The sequence below is a fragment of the Myxocyprinus asiaticus genome, chromosome 4 (genome assembly GCF_019703515.2).
Source record: "Myxocyprinus asiaticus isolate MX2 ecotype Aquarium Trade chromosome 4, UBuf_Myxa_2, whole genome shotgun sequence".
NCBI classification, from domain to species: Eukaryota; Metazoa; Chordata; class Actinopteri; order Cypriniformes; family Catostomidae; genus Myxocyprinus; species Myxocyprinus asiaticus.
The window spans coordinates 8441364-8460803 of record NC_059347.1 but is presented as its reverse complement, the minus strand read 5'-3'; the positions used below and the strand labels follow the sequence as shown (position 1 = coordinate 8460803).

The 19440-nt window shown below is 42.0% G+C and overlaps 1 protein-coding gene across 3 annotated transcripts in view; it reads left to right on the top strand.

Moving 5' to 3' along the window:
- Positions 1 to 19440, top strand: part of LOC127437210 (disks large homolog 4) — a 249316-nt gene that overhangs the window by 198964 nt on the left and 30912 nt on the right. For all 3 annotated transcript variants that reach the window (XM_051692010.1, XM_051692002.1, XM_051692019.1), the window contains 5 exons: positions 12086 to 12139; positions 13318 to 13368; positions 13450 to 13574; positions 18094 to 18263; positions 18779 to 18915. In XM_051692010.1, coding sequence (XP_051547970.1) covers positions 12086 to 12139; positions 13318 to 13368; positions 13450 to 13574; positions 18094 to 18263; positions 18779 to 18915 — 537 coding nt within the window. The remainder of the gene's footprint in view (positions 1 to 12085; positions 12140 to 13317; positions 13369 to 13449; positions 13575 to 18093; positions 18264 to 18778; positions 18916 to 19440) is intronic.

Here is a 19440-nt window from a genome sequence, read left to right as displayed (position 1 = left end):
GAAACATCCTTTGCTTGCTTGCTTTGTCCGTGGGGCCATGCGACTGAGGCCTCCCGTTAGAACCAGGATCCCTTCATGGGACTTAGCTATAGTCCTTGAGGGTCTGGTTGAGACCCCCTTTGGACCTCTAGAGTCGGTGTCTGACAAGCTCCTGACTCTAAAGATATTTTTTCTTATGGATATCACTTCTTTAAAAAGAATTGGGGATTTGCAGGCTCTGTCTGTCTTGCCATCCTGCTTAGACTTTGCCCTAGGAATGACGAAAGCAATAGTGCATCCTCATCCTGACTACCTGCCTAAGGTTCCTTTCTCAACCGTACATCCAGTCACTCTTGAGGCCTTCTGTCCTCCGCCTTTCACAACGCTGGATCAGGAGAGATTTCACAGACTGTGTCCAGTCCGTGCTCTTCAGGCCTATGTCCACCGTACTAGCCGGTGGCATAAGTCAGGGCAACTATTCGTTTGTCATGGGGCCGTATCAGGGGGCGGCTGTCACAAAACAGACAATGTCACATTGGGTGAGGGATGCTATTGCCCTTGCCTATGAGGCATGCGGTCAAGCTTCGCCAGTAGGCATCAGGACTCATTCTGCCAGGGGGGTCGCTTCTTCTAAAGCTTTGGCGGGGGGTGCCCCTCTGCAGCATGTTTGTAATGCGGCAGGCTGGTCCTCTCCACACACATTCATAAGATTTTATCGTTTGGATGTTCATGCCACTCCGGGCTCTCACGTCCTTGAATCAACGTCACAAGCTCATGTCTGAGACCTTTTGCGTTCTTGTGAGCACACACTACACAACCGTAAGGGGTCCAGACACCCACAGTGCGGCGGCGTGGGTATTCTCGTTCCCATAAATGCTTAATCAAGCGCAGCATTAAGTGTAGCTTTTGTCAGGGAACGTCTCGGGTTACTTGACTGTAACCTTTGTTCCCTGAAAAAGCGGAACAAGATGTTGTGCTTCATTGCCGCACTGAGGATGTCCCAGGACTGCTCTTCAGACAAATATACCTGATGATGCACCTGTGGCACATCTATTTATAGCCCCTGGTACTGGCGCATTCTGATGATGTCACCAACAGAGGCTATAAAGTTTCTAGTTAATTTCATTGACGTGTTGCACACATATTCACAGCTGGTCACTTCTAAAACGTTCCCATAAGCGCTTAATCAAGTGCAGCATCTCGTTCTGCTTTTTCAGGGAACAAGGGTTACAGTCAAGTAACCCGAGACATTTCCAGTAATTATTTACATGACCTGCATTCCTAAGGATGCATTAAAGATATAACGCAGACTCGCAGATGTGTTTCCTTTAAAGATTCTCTGACATGCAAGTTTTGCTTAAGCAGAACGGAAGCTCCGGCTCCACTTTATTTCACAACAAGAGTGCTTCTGTATTTACTTATTTTGTATTTTTGTGTAATGTCCTAATACTTTGCGATCTACATCACCTGAAGCTGTTTGGAAAGTCTGGACAGCTCTCCTCAATCAGGCACAAGCTGTGGTTGGTGCTCCTCTCGTGCACCCTCATTAGAGTTTAATGTGATCTCATGTTAAGTTAAATGAGATCAAACGACTATTCAAAGACGAAAATGTTTGTCGACAATTTTTTTTAGCCTAGTTTCCATCCACTTTTCGCGCTATTTTGTTATCAACAAAGTGAAAACATTTTTTTGCGAAAAAATAAAAGTCAAATGGCCTTTTATCGATAAAAATGGTGTGCGTGATGACGTCATGCCTAAAAAAACACTTTGTCACATAAGTTTTGCTTTATCGCAAAATAGATCTGCCCTTAAGCCGTTTCCATACAGAAATGTGTGTTTATCGCTAATTCGCCTGCCAGATGTCCCTAATCTTTTTTCCTCCGAAGTTTTGGTAAAATGGGGAGAGTATTGAGACAGTTCATTGAAATTAGACAGCTTACTATTATTTTAATTCACAAATAAATGCAATCAGAAGAGGAGGAATTGCAATCAAAAGGGAACAGTTGCCCTTCTGATGGGACTGTATTATTGGTCCTGATGTTGCGCCTATTGCAAGTTGCCATCGGTTCCGACCCGAAAACGAATCGTCACGGCCCTGTTCAAGCTGGAAACCTGCACCAAGTAGTTGGGGAAACTTTCAGTCTTAGTATAAGGACCATCCATCAATGTGTATATGCTGTGTGCACAGCTATTAAAGAACAATTGATGCAGTGTAATATCAGGGTTTACATATATGATACATTCCTGATATTCAATAGGCTATTTTCAACAATCATCTAATCTAACGCATCGACATCACAACTGCATTATGTCCCGTATATTTGTCCAGCAACTTTTGATGAGCAACTGAACTTGATTATCATCTCAAATTAATTTTAGTGTCATAATGCAATTTACATTTTCTGAAAAAGCTCAGCAAATGCGATCCGAGGTAAAGACGGTTAGATTTCAAATATTTAAAAGTTTTAAAAGGTTCAAAAGCTCGTTTTCTGAAAGTGAACTCATTGGACAAATAGTTCTGATAGTTTATAGTATTGAAGTGTATAAAATGTCATTCAGCCGAGTTTATTTGTCTAATGAACAGGGTACGGCTAATTTAAGTTTGTGTAAAGAAAAGGCATTTTATGCCTTTTATAAAAGGCATATATATATATATATATATATATATATATATATATATATATATATATATATATATATATATATATGTAGTCAGAAATGTATCAGATATTGATGTTAAAGGCTCGATCAGAGCAGCCAGAGTGACTCTAACACCATAGATAAATCCCATAAAGGGACGCGGATGGGACGAAAAGATCTAAGCATGCGTGCTCCACGCATAAAACGAGACACAAGAGAATGTCTTCCAATAGAAACTCCATTCACCAGTGCATGCTCAGCTGCTATAGCAGGCATGTACAGTACTGTGCAAATGTTTTAGGCTCTTGTGAAAAATGTTGCATAGTGAGGATGTCTTCAAAAATAATGCCATCAATATTTTTCATTTATCAATTTACATCATACAAAGTCCAGTAAACATTAAAAAAAAGCTACATCAATATTTGGTGTGACAACCTTTGCCTTCAAAACAGCACCAATTCTCCTAAGTACACCTGGACACAGTTTTCTTGGTTGTTGGCAGATAGGATGTTTCAAGCTTCTTGGATAATTCGCCACAGTTCTTCTATCTATTTAGGTTGTCTCAACTGCTTCTGTCTCTTCATGTATCCCAGACTGACTCGATGTTCAGTGGGGTTCCAAATACTGCCTCGCACCTGAGATAACATGTCCATTCTGACTGTAATCTCCCAAGGAATTCTCTCCAGGAGAGAGACCAGAGTCCAAAACCATACTTGAGATGGCCAATACGGCGCCACTAACAGAAGCTGAACAACATCCTCCTAAACCCTCTGTAGAACCGAGTGCAGCAGGTTGATCGGTAAAAACGCATAAAGACGCACTGATGCTCCAGCACATTGATGCCCAGCGGTGCCGGGGCAAGAGAGAAAACCAGAGGGGACAGTGTGATGTCTCGCTTGACGTTAACAGGTCGACTTCCGTTCTGCCGAACCTCATTCAGATTTGTTCTACAATCTGCGGGTGTAATGTCCATTCTCCAGGCATTGGAAACTGTCTGGACAGGAGATCCGCCCACAAATTAAACTGGCCCAGAACATGTACTGCTCATAGAGACAGCACATTGTCCTGTGCCCACAGAAAAATGCAACGTGCCAGCCTTAGCATGGCACGAGAGCACACCCCTCCCTGAAGGTTGATGTAGACACCAATGGCCTGTTGTTCGATCAGATGAGGACATGACTGCCCATATTTCCAGAAGGGCAAACCTCAAAGCCAACAGCACTGCTAGCATCTCCACACAGTTTATGTGCCATTTCAGCCGCAGACCAATCGAGTAGGATGGTTCTCGAACAAGGTACCCCAACCCATAGAAGAGGTGACTGTCAGTATCACCTTGCAGTGACACACCTGTCCCAATGGAACAACCATCTGCAGAAAGTGGTTCCATTTCTATGGTAACAGAGCTTGGTAGCACCCACACCTCACTCTGATGGGATGAAACGCATGCGTCAGTGGTTGACGTCCCTTTACATCCAACACTGAAAAGGTCTCACGTGCAACATGCCCAGGGGAATGACAGCGGATGCCGGGATTAAAAGCTGAAAAAGCCTGTGAAACGTTCTCGCAGGGAGAACGTGTCCCACTTTAAACATCGCTAGACACATCTGCATTGTCCACGAGTCTAGCTTCACCCCTAGAAACAGTGTTTGTTGCCTCGGCAACAAAATGCTCTTGTCTAGGTTAACTCACAGCCCTAGATAGTTCAAATGACTGAAAACAACATCTCTGTGTTGGGCAGCCAAACACTCTGAGTGAGCTAACACCAACCAATCGTCGAAATAATTAAAATTGTAGATGCTCTGAAGCCTCAAGGGCATCAGTGCTGCATCCATGCATCTTGTGAACATACGAGGTGCTAATGCAAGTCCGTAAAGAAGGACACAAAATTGGTTCACTTTGCCCCCAAAAGTGAACATGAGAAAATGCCTGTTCCATGGACTAAATTGAATGTGGAAATAAGCATCCTTCAAATCTTTTGTCACAAACCAGTCACCAGGCTGTACTTGTGAAATTATGCTGTAAAACAAAAACACATTCTCTCTAGTTCAGATTACCCAATTCGGATGCCTTGTAACTGCTGCCAAGCCGTCACAAGGGCAGACAGAGGAATTAATGCATGATTCTCTATTGCAGCACAACAAGTAACCACTAGATGGCGCTCTTGGCTTATCTTTGATGGAAGTCCTTGCGCCTTCATCATTGTGACTGATTGAATGGGGTTTAACAATGTTTGCCTTATTATACAGTATTTAGGCATAATGACTGTCATCAGAGATTATTTAGCAGAGATGGGCCACTTTTATTAAAATGAATGTGAGAAATTGTAATGCACAACCAAAGAGCTCTGAGTGCACAACGGTCAACGGATGTAGAAGGGAAGTCCCGCCTTACAGTTAAAATAGCCAATCACCTTTTAGATACAGACATCACCTGTGAATCAACTCTAGAACACGCATGCACTTTAACTATACAAGCCGGGAAAATTGCGTTTTTTAGTGTAATATGAGGTAAAGAATCACAATTTATGATACCAGTATTGTCAGATTTTATTGCTGATTTGAAATATGTTCTTTGATCGTAATCTTGACTAACTGTTTTTGAGATTTTGGTCTTTCTCCATACAAGTAGATAGGAGCTGTACTGACATGACTGGAAATAGCCTCCCGAGAGCGTTCCAAAGATGGCAGACAGTGGACTAACTTGCTAGAAAGACTTTGCTGTCATTCTGAAGTGTGCTTACAGCAGGAACATTTACAGAAAAAAGTTATCTTTCCTGGTGTTTTGAAAGGGAAAGAGTGTATGAACATTGGGGAAGAGCACTTGTGCTTATTGTACATCGAATTCTATTATGCCTGTCCTGAAACCCTTGGCCATGGGGACAGAGGCCGAATTCGATCAGGCAATTATAAAAAGAGGTCACAAAGAGGTACATTTATTTACAGCAGAGGATGCCAGGTAAACCATCATCCCTAGCATAGAACGGGGAAGAATGTGCAAACATGGAGGGAATTGAGAGCAAACAGGTTTGCCACAATGGCCCCAGCCTTATTATGGGTGGGGGTGGATGGGTTGCAGCGTGTGACATGTATAAAAGTGTGTTTTGTGAACACTTGAGCATATTATACATTGAATTCCGTTATGCCTGTCCCAAGACCCTTGTTTATGGGGACAGAGGCTGAATTCGATCAGGTAAGTATAACAAGTGGTCACTCTGAATGGATCAGCAGCAGAGGACACCATGTAAACCATCTTCCCTTGCATTAGAATGGGGAAGAATGTGCAAACATGGGAGGAATTGAGAGCAAGCAGGTTTGCAACAACGGCCCCATCATTTATTATGGGGGGAACAGCATGTGACATTTATGACATTTGAAACGAGGAAAAGTCTGGTGCCCATCCTCAATCCTTATTCTTATGACAAAAGCCAGAGTCTCAAGGCTCATATGGCTACTTACAAAGACCGCATGGTTTGACAGAGCCTCGATGAAGCAATCGGGCCAGTTTAACGATGCGGTTGAGAACATAGTCCTCGCTTCAGCATGAGTCACTAGTAACCAACATGGGCTTTGACAAATTTGTGCACTGAAATAATTAAATCTGGTGAGATGCGCCAAGCACTCGCCTATATAGAGCCCATGACGTGGCTCCCTATGGGTGTCGCTTAGGCGCCATCAGCCAATAAATTGCCGTGATTGCATACAGGCTTCAGACCACGTGAGACCACTGACGTGGTCCCAATTGCGTCATTACGCAACGTTGATTTTCCTTGAAAGGAAACTCTAATCAAGAGGATAGCGGTTCATTTGAAAACTTATATTTTAACCCACTCCTAATGAATTCTGAAGACTTGGACATACTACTCAATTGGCATACTGCTTTTGACACTCTGTATGGTGGAGAAGTATTCATATTCAGATGCAGGGTATGTCTGACAGAGATTCCAAAGCAGCTAACATTGCTTACAGTACCTTTAACAACTAAAATAAAAATGCTTTTCACAAATAGTTTGCTGTGCTTCAATAAATATTGTGCTGTGTTATGAATCATTAGAGACAGATGTGACTCCTACACTAGTCTGTGTTTGGTAGTGTTATAGTATGTTAGAGTGTGAAAGACTGAGTGAAGAATCACTGTTTCTCCCTGGAGCAAGAAAGAAATGCTCTGGTTATGGAACACTAACATGTAAAAATCTTTCTTTACATTGTCATCATCTTCATTATAAGACTGTTTACCCTGGGTTGAACAGAGGGCTGAGAAATTAATCTTGGTGGAGGAATGGACAGAGAAAGAGAAATGAAATGAGGAGGAGAGAAATCATGGTGTGAGGGTAGGAGGCGGCTTTCATGCTGTTGTTTCACGCTTTGGCTACAGAGAATCCCTCATGCTAATCAACCGACTGCTGCAGCACAACGCATAACAGAAACCAGCGATAGAATGAAGGAGAGCTGAGAAGAAAATAAAGGAGAATGAGCTGCAGAGATATCCAGTGGAAAGACAGAACAGAGAGTGAAAGATGTGACATGGAGAGAGAGAAGTGTGCAGTGTTACCACCCACACACACCAGGAATCAGTTCAGCCTCTCATTATACTCTCTCTCACTTCGGAAGGAATATTCTGGGTTATTTTCAATTTAACGTCTATGCACAGCATCTGTGACATGCTGTTGATTACCACAGACAATAATTCCATCCTGACCTTTAGTGTGTTAAAACAAATATGAAACACATTTACAGTTATACACTTACAATGTTAGCTTAGCAGGCAAGCGTTCAGGGGGGCTTAAAAGCAGAAATGTGAAGCTCGTATTTTTATTAGACCTCTTGCATGAATTATTGAATTAAAAAAAGTGAGCTGTAAAGCTGTCAAAGTTGTCCTGGCTACTTTTGTAGGTGGATTAATATCTGGTTATGCATTACCGAGGTAATTACTGTACTTGCTGTTTGCTCTGTGTAAACCAAGGAGCTCTAAAATACCTGGAGAAAACTATACATTAGCATTCCCATCCATTTCAATCACATCTGCTCATCTAGTGCAGGGACGTATGCAATGTGGAGGCTGCCATCTTTGCTCATGGGCGCTCAGCTCTAGTATCATCTTTAACATGACCTATCACTCGTCAGTGGAAATGGATGGGTGAAACTCCATTTTACATTTTTAAGAGCACTTCAAAAACAATCTGTCACTGGACATAAATGTACTATATTGAAATAATTTAATATAGCAATTTAAATTAGAGGTGGACCGATGGTGTATTTTGCCAATACTGATAACTACAGTGGTGAAAAAGGCAGCTAACCGATTAATCAGCCGATAGTTTTTAAAACTGATTGATAGAATTTATGAAACATTAAAAGTTCTAAGTCTTTCCTTGCTATTAAGGGCACAGACATTGAGACGATAGGAGTCCAAAATGAATGAAATCCCAACAGATTATTGTGCAACCAAACTCCAAATAATAACTAGTAAAAAAATTAAGATTTGGTGCATAACAAGGGACTTTTAACTATAAACAAGCTTGGAATACACTTACTTATTTTGAAATGACAGAGACTTACATTACCGTTACAATCTTCTATTTTTAAGTATTTACCAAATTAAGCTTTTTATAGCCTACATTCACTATGTTAAAACTATTGGCAACTATCGGCATAGATTTTTGCCGATAACTGATAGCTCCAAAAAACAACTATCGGCACTGATTAATTGAAAAAACGAGCTATCACCTACCTCTAATTTAAATGTTTCTTGGGGGGAAAAACATATTTCATCAACAGCTGCTTTTGAGTGGCTGTCAATGGAGAAACATGCTTCTTTCCATCATAAAGTGTAACTCCAGCACCTACCAGCAGGTGCTAACGGGAACCTTCTAACCAGACAATTCCTGACCCCTGATGTGAAGCTATTTCTTTAAACAGCTTAAATTTGGTTGCTACTAAATAAGTAGCTTGTTGTGTTTCTTTTTAAAAGAGTATGAATAGCTTATAGCTTGGGAAGTTACAGATTCAAAGTAGCTTCCCCAACACTTATGTAAACAGTGCATAACAGATAGTTAAGTCATATCGCTTCCTAGTATCTTTGCGTGGATAACTTGTGTGTAACTTGGTTTACTTTTCAACTGGTCATACCATGTTGACATGTTTACAAGTAGTTGAAAAAATTGGCTGTAGCCTGCCTGTGCACAAACAGAGCTGATAAATGATTCTTTCACACCAGTCTCATGCAACTCGTGTAATGTTTCAAAATGCTTATACTTTTGAAAAGGTGTGATAGCATATTTTAAACATTTATTCAGTTTGCCGGTTAGCATACCATTTTATGTGTTTGTACAGTAAATGTGATTCCCATTTTTTTATACACATTTAAGGACAAGTTGATATTTTAGTTTGGGGTTGTTCGGGTTTCTACGCCATTTTATATAGTGTGTTCAAACTGAAAAATGCAACAAGAGAAAGAGTACTACGAGTACCTGGATGATGTACTTCTTCAACAGAAAATACGAAGAGTGGAATGTTGCACTATGTAGCAGAAGGGGCGGGGTTACCTCATGGTGATGCTGGACTGACAAAAAAATTGTAATTAATGGTGAATGTGGCAACTATTTCTGTGAAGACAGCATCTTGCTAATGATATGTTCTATAGACCTAATTCACACTAGATTCATCTTTGATTATTAATGGAAATGACAACAAGGCTGTGAGGGATAGACTTACCATCTCTTCAATGACACGAAGCTATATATATATATATATATATATATATATATATATATATATAAAGCTCCTAGATCACATCTGATTTTCCACAACTTATGTTGTCTGGAGTTCTTTGTATATTGAATGTTCTTGGACAGATATTTTATCAATGTTTTGTCTGCGGAACAATCCAAAAACGCTTTAAACTGCAGTACAGCGCATTGAAGAGACTCTAAGTCTATCCCTCACAGCCTCGTTGACATTCTCATTAAAAATCAAAGATGCCGCTAGTGTGAATAAGGTCCCCTTACCCTAACCCTACCCCTAAACCTAACCCTCACAGAAACCTGTGCACATCAGTAGATTTAAAGCTAAATATGATTTGGCTGATTTATAAGCCTTTTTTTTACTAGTGAGTACTACCTAAAATGTCCTCACTAGTATGTTTTCAACAAGTTTCACTATATTAGTGAGGACATTTTCATAAATTTGGCACTCACAAATATAGTGAAACCTATATAAACACAAACTTTTTATTCTATTTCCTTAATCTACTTGTTTTATTCAAAAGTTTTGGCCAAATTTTAACACATTTAATCTAGAGGTGGGGTAAAAATCAATATGTTATAGTATTGCGATATGATATTGTATTGATATTCACGTGCCAAAAATGGATATTATTTACATTTTTCAACTTCTGCAACAGTCCCTTTGATGGCACAGTTATTATACTTTAGCGCTGAGACAGAACAGTGCTCTGTCCCACACTGTCCCACAGTGTTGACAGCATGAGCACGTCGGAGACTATTAAAAATCTGCCTTCCTCTTTCAAATGCAGAGTTTGGCAACATTTCGGTTTGTCAAAGATCCAGAATTTTTGTTTTGTTTATGTTGCACATTAAAGTCCACAACAACAGTGAAGTGAAGTGAAGTGATCGCTCTTTAGCGCATTTCCCAGTGCTCCGGTATTGTGTGATATACGTCATGATCGTTACAGTCAAGCTCCAATGTGACATTAAAGAAGCATGAAAGAACCATTAAAGTAGTCCATGTGACTCATGCATTATATTCAAAGTCTCTTGAAGCCATACAATAGTTTTTTGAATTGCAAAAGGATGCATTGAAAGGGAAAAATACTGTCTGCATGCGCAGCGCGTTTCAGGGAATGAGTGATGCTCTGTTGTTGACACACATTTTTTATTGCAGAATATTCAGATATTTGCAAATATATAAGTAGATTAAAAGTGTAGGGAGACTTTGTTGGTGTATCTTTTCTCTTCAGGATTTACGAGTTCTTTCACCAGGAAATCCACTATTTAACAGGATGTTTAAAAAAGGAATAATGCGTACAATTCGCCTATGGAGAAAATGTATCAAACTACCTTACCATATCCAGAGCATCACTGAACCATCGGACCACCACAGTACTTTTGTGACTTACAAAAACATACCACCATGGTATTTTGAAAATGCTACCATGGTACAGCCATGTGTTTTTGGATATGTACCATGATACTTCCATGATATTCTTGGGAGTACCTTGGAGTACCATGGTATACAGGTATATCAAACTATCATGGTATTACCATCTGACACCATCACTGTACCATGGTTCTACAAAAATACTGTTTTGTAAGGGGAATGTCCCATTTTCTTTTTTATATACAGTGATTTTTCATATATATAAAATGTCTTTGGAAGTAGCCTGTTATGAGAATGAAGTATGTGTATAGGAAGGGACAGCCATAAAAGTGGTTGCTCAGTGTTTATGTATATTGTTGAGGATCAGAGCATGCTTGCCTGTGGCTGCAGAGAAATGCTCGGCTCTCTTAGATATGTCTCACTTTCTCTCCGGTGGCTATGTAACCCACAGGGCAGTGAGCACATGAATGAGTTTCTGACGGCGTGTGTACTTGAGTGTGCGCTAATGTGATGATGTGAGCCGCTGCAGTGCATGTAATAAAAGGCAGTAGTTTGGAACAGAGCTCGAAGGAATTACTGCTTGTGTGTGTGTGTGTGTTTGTGTGTGTGTATGTGTGTACCTAATTGTATTTATTGCAAAGCAATAGAGGTGCTGGCAGATGTTGCAGCGGTAAATTGCTTGTAGTGTGCGTGTCATTTGTTACTAATAGAGGGTAGGGCACTTTGCAGTTCAGCTCATCAGTCGATGTACAGTATGTGCTATTTGCAGGTATGAGTGGCTTGATTTCAATGGGGTATAACTGTTACCGAGTTTGTTGCTATTTGTCTAGTTCATGTTCATGCTATTAAAGACCTTGGCTAGCATACTGCTACTGCATACTTCGCGGCATATACTGCACTGCCCATATTTAAAAAAAATAGCATGTGAAACAGAATGCAGTATGTTGTGTTAACCATTTCAAACAGTAATATGCTACGTTGTTGCTACATGATCTCATTACATTGCATGTTTAATTCAGTGAGTGGCTTCCATTTATAATCTCAGAAATATAAATGGGAATTTTGCATTTTTAATTCAATTTTGTGTAAAAATTCCTTCACTTTTGGCAGTCTGATCACAGTAGTCAAGAAGATGTTAAAAATCATAATTTATGTGACTCCCGGTTCATTTGTCCCATTGGAAATGGAAGATGAAGTCAAAAGTGTGCTGTGTGTGTAAAATGTGCATATTGTGCACAGTATACACACTGCATATTGCAGAAATAGTGTGGGAAGCATGTTTTTTTCTTAAGTAACCCTTCTCTCTGTTCCCTAAAAAGCTCTGTTCTAAAAATTCTTTCTTTCTCTTTTAGGGGAACTCTCCACCTGTAGTGGTAAATACAGATACACTGGATGGCTCACCTTATGTAAGTATTAGAACCAGAATGCAGATTTTCAGTGTCCATTTTATCTTGTTATTGCAAGATACCGGCAGTACCGGTCAGTAATACTATTATTGAAGATTAATTATACCAAGAAATTGACCATGTTTTCAGATGGTCCCTTACCACATTCTTCACAGTTTTAGCAGTAAATGATTTTTGAGTTATTAATAATAATATGTGTATCTCTTCTTATATGCTGAGAACTTTCCTGACTTATAAAAAAATATAATTATTTTTATTTCTTCGATTATTTATCTTCTTTATCTTATTTATGTATACATCTGTGTTTGTTTACATATATTTTTACGTTTTTTATTTTAATTTATTTTAAATATATTTTTTCCTTCACCTGTACTTCTTGTCTTAATGACTCAGTGATTGTATTCATACACTGTTGGATTATCTGTGTAATTTTGTACATCTTATTGAACATTTAAATTGAACCTTATGTTTTTCAATTTAAAAAAAATCTACAGTTTTAACACAATGTGTGGACTTTTCAGATGGTCCCTTACCACACCCTCCACAGTATTAGCATGTTTCAGCAAAGTGTGTGGACGTTTTAGACGACCCCTTACCCACTGTATGAAAAATGTCCAACTTGAATCAATGTTAAATCAGTGATCTGGAACGATTTTGCTGTGATATCATCTGACCAGCTTATGGGACAAATCGCATCCCATGTTGATTCGATACGGGACACATTATTTCATTTTTAAATACTAGACGATCCTGTATTTTACAGGACGGGTGGCAACCCTACCTGGAGGTCTAATACATTTACATGAGCAAAGTGTGGATGCAGAGTTTTTTGGGAGAAATTGTAAATTGGGAGTACAGCGGGAGGAGTAGTGGAAAAACGGGAGAAACCCGGTAAAATCGGGAGTGTGAGCAGCCACCTAGCAACACCTAGCAATTTGCTAACAACCACTCTGAAGTCCCAGAACATCCTGACATCTGTCTACTATGCAAATACCTACTAGAGACTAACATTCACCTCCAGTGCTAAAATCAGTCAGTTTGAAGTCAGCATCACAAGCACTTTCACTTCAATGCATAATTAAGAGCTGGATGACAGTTTTTGTCAGTACTCAATTCAGCTAATATGGTTTCTGTGCTGTTAATCACTCGTGTTGTGTGTGTGTTTATGTGTGTCATAGGTGAATGGAGCAGAAGGAGAGATTGAATATGAAGAGATAACATTGGAAAGGGTAAGATCATTAATGAATTATCTTATAGAATTGTATGCAGTAATTTTGGTAGTGTGTTCATGTTAATGTGTGTTTGTGTAGGGTAACTCTGGTCTGGGCTTCAGTATCGCCGGAGGTACTGATAATCCTCATGTAGGAGATGATCCCAGCATATTCATTACCAAGATCATTCCAGGAGGAGCTGCAGCACAGGATGGGAGACTCAGGTAAAATACACACATACAGTAGACCCTCAGAATATCCATCCATCCATTTATCTATCCATCCATCCATCCATGGGGTTCCTGCAAACAAATGCAGTTTTACCCCAGAGCATGCCAGCAGACACACATACACACACACACACACACACACACACACACACACACATGCAAACTCACACTGTAGGACAAATTAAGCAGACAGAAATAGCAAGGAAGAGAGAAAAAGAGGGGAGAGAGACAGACATGAATGGCAGCTTGAGTGCAGTAACTCTAACTGTAACACACCTCACATCTCTGGACTTTCATAACTACACAGCCCAAGGCAAATGCGCGCACACACACACAAACACAGTCAAAGCTTTTCCACTGTCAGCTATAATATGCTGTCCTCTCTTTACCTCTGTGAACAGGTGTTTATTTTATGCCTTATGAAAAATAGAAGTGTTTCATCAAGATTGTAGTGCCAAGTGGACCCTGGTTTAAAGGCTGTTTTCACACTTTGATTATTTGAATTGCTTTATATGAACCCAACTTCGATTCCGCTACCTCCCACTGCTGGTCTCTTTTCACACTGTATTATTTGGGTCTAAAATATTGTATGTGTGTTACTGAACAAACACAAAATTTGTTCTGATCGGCAGTCAGTGGTTTTAGATTCACCTGAGGTGTGCGCTCTCCACAATGTTTGGGGATTTGTATGTTGGAGAGATGGGAGAAAGAGACATTTATATTTTTGTGATATTTAAAGGATTACATCACCCAGATATAAAAATTAAGTAATTTCTCACTGACAGTCTTCACCTCCAGTGAGGTATTAACTCGAGAACCGTTTCGACTGGATTATTGAGTCAGTGAGTTGAACTCGAGAACCAAATCAGTCTGATGCATGAACAAATCATTCAAACGTGTTTTTGAGAACCGGATCCACGGATTCATTGCGAAGATCAGACTGAAACGAACGATTTGTCAGAAATCTGACATTGTTACTTCTCTCATGAACTCTAACGAACACACCAATGAAATAGGGCGGATGTCAAGATTGTTAGTGAATAATGACTTCTGTTCATTCTGTTGCCTGGATTAAGAAGACATGCAATATGTATAACACACGAGTCGTACGGACTACTTTCATTATGTTTTTGGTTCTTTTTCGTCCATTTTTAAGCTTAAAAGCTCCAGTCCTCAGTTCTCCCGTTGCTAACACAAAACAATAGCTGACACAATGGAAACAAAGGGTATAAATACACACACTAATTGAACACTAGAAAAAGTCTTGGTTACTATGGTAACCCCGGTTCCCTATCTGTCACTCACTCGACGTTGTGTCGATGTAGTGACACTAGGGGTCACTCTTGGGAGCCCGAGACACCTCTGGTCTTTGATAAAAGGCCAATGAAAATTGGCGAGTGGTATTTGCATACCACTCCCCCGGACATACGGGTACAAAAGGAGCTGGTATGCAACCACTCATTCAGATTTTCTCTTCGGAACCGAACGGTCAATGTTTACTGAGCTGACTGTTCATTCACCTCTGCTGGATCTGACGGCGCATTTCAGCGGCTTCTCCCTCCTCTGCACTGGTGCACTGCAGAGAACGCCCCTGGGCGCTTCGGCAGAAATAAGAGAGTATATTTTTCTAAAAGAGTATATTTCACTAAAAGAGCGGCACACACGGAACGTCTTTTTAAAGATGCCTTTCCGTTTGTGTGTTATTCCTGGTTGCGGTCGTGATCTCTCAACTTCTGACGGTCACGATCGCTGTCTTTCGTGTCTGGGCGTGACCCACGTGGAGACAGCATTCGTGGATGGATCATGTACTCATTGCGATAACATGACCATGGCAACGTTTCGGTCGCGGCTTGCTTTTGTAAGAAAACAAGCCACCCCAGCGGCTCCCCGCCTCAGTCCTTCTACCTACAGGTATGAGGCCAGCGCGGCTAACACTGGGGGTGACTTGGGAACCCCAATGGGACCACCTCCGCCGGGTATCCCCCCACGGACCTCCCATTCCCCAGCACACTCGTCTGCCCCGATCGGGCTTCCAGATGAGTCCGCCGGCTCGTCTCACGGCGAGTTCGACCTCTTGATCGGAGCCCACGAAGCTGATGAGCTCTCGCGCGCAGCATCGGAGAGCGGGCTCGTCCAGTCGGACACGGAAGCCTCAGCTGGGCTCCCCCCCTCGAGTATGGTCGCCCAGTCACAGGCTGACGTGGAAATGATGGACATGCTTTCCCGGGCAGCCGCGAGCGTCGGGCTAGAGTGGAACCCTCCGCTCTCCCCTGAACCCTCGCGGCTCGATGATTGGTTCCTTGGCTCACGGCGCCGCTCACAGCCACGCCCCGCTCCAGTTCCTTTCTTCCCAGAAGTGCACGAGGAGCTGACAAGGTCGTGGGAGGCACCTTTTACTGCCTGGTCCCGATCTTTCAGCTCCCCTGCCCTCACTACCCTCGATGGTGGGGTGGCCAGGGGCTATTCCGCGATTCCTCTGGTGGATAAGGCGCTCGTGGTGCACCTATGCCCGCAGAGCTCCGCCACCTGGCACGGGCGCCCAAAGCTCCCGTCCAAGGCCTGTAGGTTTATGGTCATCCCTGACGGCGAAAGCCTACAGTGCCGCTGGACAAGCTGTCTCCGCCCTGCACGCCATGGCTCTCCTGCAAGTCCACCAAGCCAAGGTGCTAAAAGAACTGCGAGAGGGTAGTTCCGCCCCAGATTTGATGCAGGAGCTGCACTCGGCGACTGACCTCGCTCTCCGGGCGACGAAGGTCATGGCGCGGTCTCTCGGGTGGGCGATGTCCACCTTGGTGGTACCACATTGGTGGCACCACCTTTGGCTCAACCTGGTCGAGATGGGTGAGGACAAAAGGGCACGGTTCCTTGCTGCCCCCATTTCCCAGGTTGGCCTATGTGGTGACACCGTCGAGGACTTTGCCCAGCAGTTCTCGATGGTGAAGCAGCAGATGGAGGCTATCTGGCACATCCTGCCACGGCGCGGCTCATGATCCCGCACCCCGCCTGCTCATCACCAAGGGCGTCCCCCTGCGGTGACTGCACCGACTCCGCCGCAGCCCACACCTTCAGCCCGGCCCCGGCGTGGAGCCCACCGCACAGTGTGTTCCCTGGTTGATTTCCTCCGAGCTCTGTGGCAGACGAGTTCGCGGAGAAACTCGCTGCCGGCTCATTACACGTCCTAACTAAGCCCTGTACTGGGGTAGGTGCGCCGCATGTGGTGGTTCCCCGTAGGTAACCCCATGCGACGTATATCTTCCGCTAATTCGTTTCCCTGTCGGTAAACTGCGTCTTCCTAGGGCAGAGGCCCATCTGCCCCAGTCACCATGCTTGTAAAAACTCCTCCCCCGCAGGGTAGGACCAACCATGGGACTTCTCCACATGACATACTTCTGACAAAGCTCGGCAAGACCATGTGACATATTTCCACTCAAAATCCCCCCCCCCCTTTGAGTGGGGTGTGGTCTCCGCGGTGTCTTCCCCTTGGGAGTGACACCCCCCCGACTAGACCTGGTGGCCCCAGTTGGTTAATTCCTTTTTTTGGGGGAGAGGAAAAAAAAGAGGATAATAGGCCACGACTGGGCTAGCCCGTCTCTATCTTTTGGGCAGTCGACTTGTCCCCAAAGGGCTGTTCGACACTCATAACAGTGTTGGGGAGGTTACGTGTTGGCCTGGTGTGCTGGCTACGAGGCACACAGTGGTCTGCCCATCACACACCGCCACTTCACGTAACACAGTTCAGTCAGTTCGACACAACGTCGAGTGAGTGACAGATAGGGAACGTCCTGGTTACTTGCGTAACCTCCGTTCCCTGATGGAGGGAATGAGACATTGTGTCCCTCCTGCCACAATGCTGAACTACGCGCTGAAATGGCCGGGACCTTGTCTCGGCTCCTCAGCACAAAACCTGAATGAGTGGTTGCATACCAGCTCCTTTTATACCCGTATGTCTGGGGGAGTGGCATGCAAATACCACTCGCCAAATTTCATTGGCCTTTTATCAAAGACCAGAGGTGTCTCGGGCTCCCAAGAGTGACCCCTAGTGTCACTACATCGACACAACGTCGAGTGAGTGACAGATAGGGAACTCATAACAGTATAGCTGAAAATGTGAACTGTATCACAACAACAGTTTTGGTGAGAATATTTGCATATTGAATGTCATAGCTTGCTAAAGTCACACAAAATCAAGATGTTTTATATTCAGTGGCTCCCTAAATACACTGTAGAGGAGGAAAAAAGAAGATATATCATCAATATAAATGCACAGGTATCTGAGGGTTAAAAGCTATACAACCTTCAATCTAAATTAATATGTAATTGTGAGTGACAACTGTCAGTTCAGTGGTACATTTATGGACAGGTACAACCAGAATCTGACAGATGTCAATCCTCAGTACTGATGCTAAAACTGCTGTAGTATCTGCTTGCTTATTTCCTTTCGCCTACCTCTCTCTCTCTCTCTATCTCTCTCTCACTCTCTCTCTCTCTCTCTCTCTCTCTCTCTCACTCTTAGAGTAAATGATAGTATTCTGTTTGTGAACGATGTCGATGTCCGGGAAGTGACCCACAGTCAGGCGGTGGAGGCCCTTAAGGAGGCGGGTGCTATCGTCAGACTTTATGTATTACGCAGAAAACCTGTCGCTGAGAAAGTCACTGAAATGAAGCTCATCAAAGGGCCAAAAGGTGTGAACTTGTGTTTGTGTTGCAATATTTTACATTGAAAAAATGTCCAAAAAGTATTGAAGGTGCACTAAGTAGTTTTGCATTTGGTACGTTGACTGTTATGACAGTTGTCAAGGATTTTATACTGACATCTAGTGGTGTGGATGCAGCATAAAGCAAAAGCTTTTAAAAAACACCCTATTTACAGGCATATTTTTCATTTATTCTTATTCTTTTTATGTCATAAAGTATCTTTGTTTTATTTTTTTATTTTATTTTTTGTAAATCCTAAAAATGTATTTCCAGGTTTAAATTAGATTTTTAATCACAGTTTTTCAATGTGGGCACAGACTTTTGAACCCCACTGGATTTCTCAAAAGTACTATATATTTTTTTAGTGGTTAAATGTTTTTACAGTGGAAAAAGTTAGTGCACCTTTAAACTAAAATATGAATGAAAAGTCGAAAAGCTTGTTTCAGTGTTTTTACTTTCTTCTATATCTTTGTAAAGAGTCATCTTGTGTGTTTGTCTCTCAGGGCTAGGTTTTAGTATAGCGGGTGGTGTCGGTAACCAGCACATCCCCGGAGACAACAGCATTTATGTCACAAAGATTATAGAAGGAGGAGCGGCACATAAGGACGGACGACTACAGATTGGTGATAAGATACTGGCGGTAAGATAACACTTACACTTCTGCGCACACAGAACTCCAAAGAAAGTTTGCCTGATTTCCATAGAATTGGAACACCTGTCCATCGTGTTTTTTTTGTTTGTTTTTTTTTTATTCAGTATTTTGGGTAATTTGATTATGCTCTCACCTTCCATTAAGAGTGTAGTCCTCTCAGCATTGTTTAACACATTTTAGCATATTAAATTAATTCCACAGAATTGTCACAAAATCAGAAATGTAGTAAATAAATGAGTAAAGGCCTGCTGATATAATACATAGATGTAAATATAGATAGCAATTATGAGAATATTATGGATTATTACAGCTGTACTAGATCTGCAAAACATCACCTAGCCATGCCATTGTTGTAACGTCACTTGAATGCTCATACTTATTTTTACAAACTGAGTGACATGGCAAAATTATTTTCTGTGGTAATTCATGCTTAAGTTGTATTTAACCTGGTATATTCCTTTAAAAAAATGCTTTGAAACTTAAAAGAATAGTTCATCCAAAAATGAAAATTCT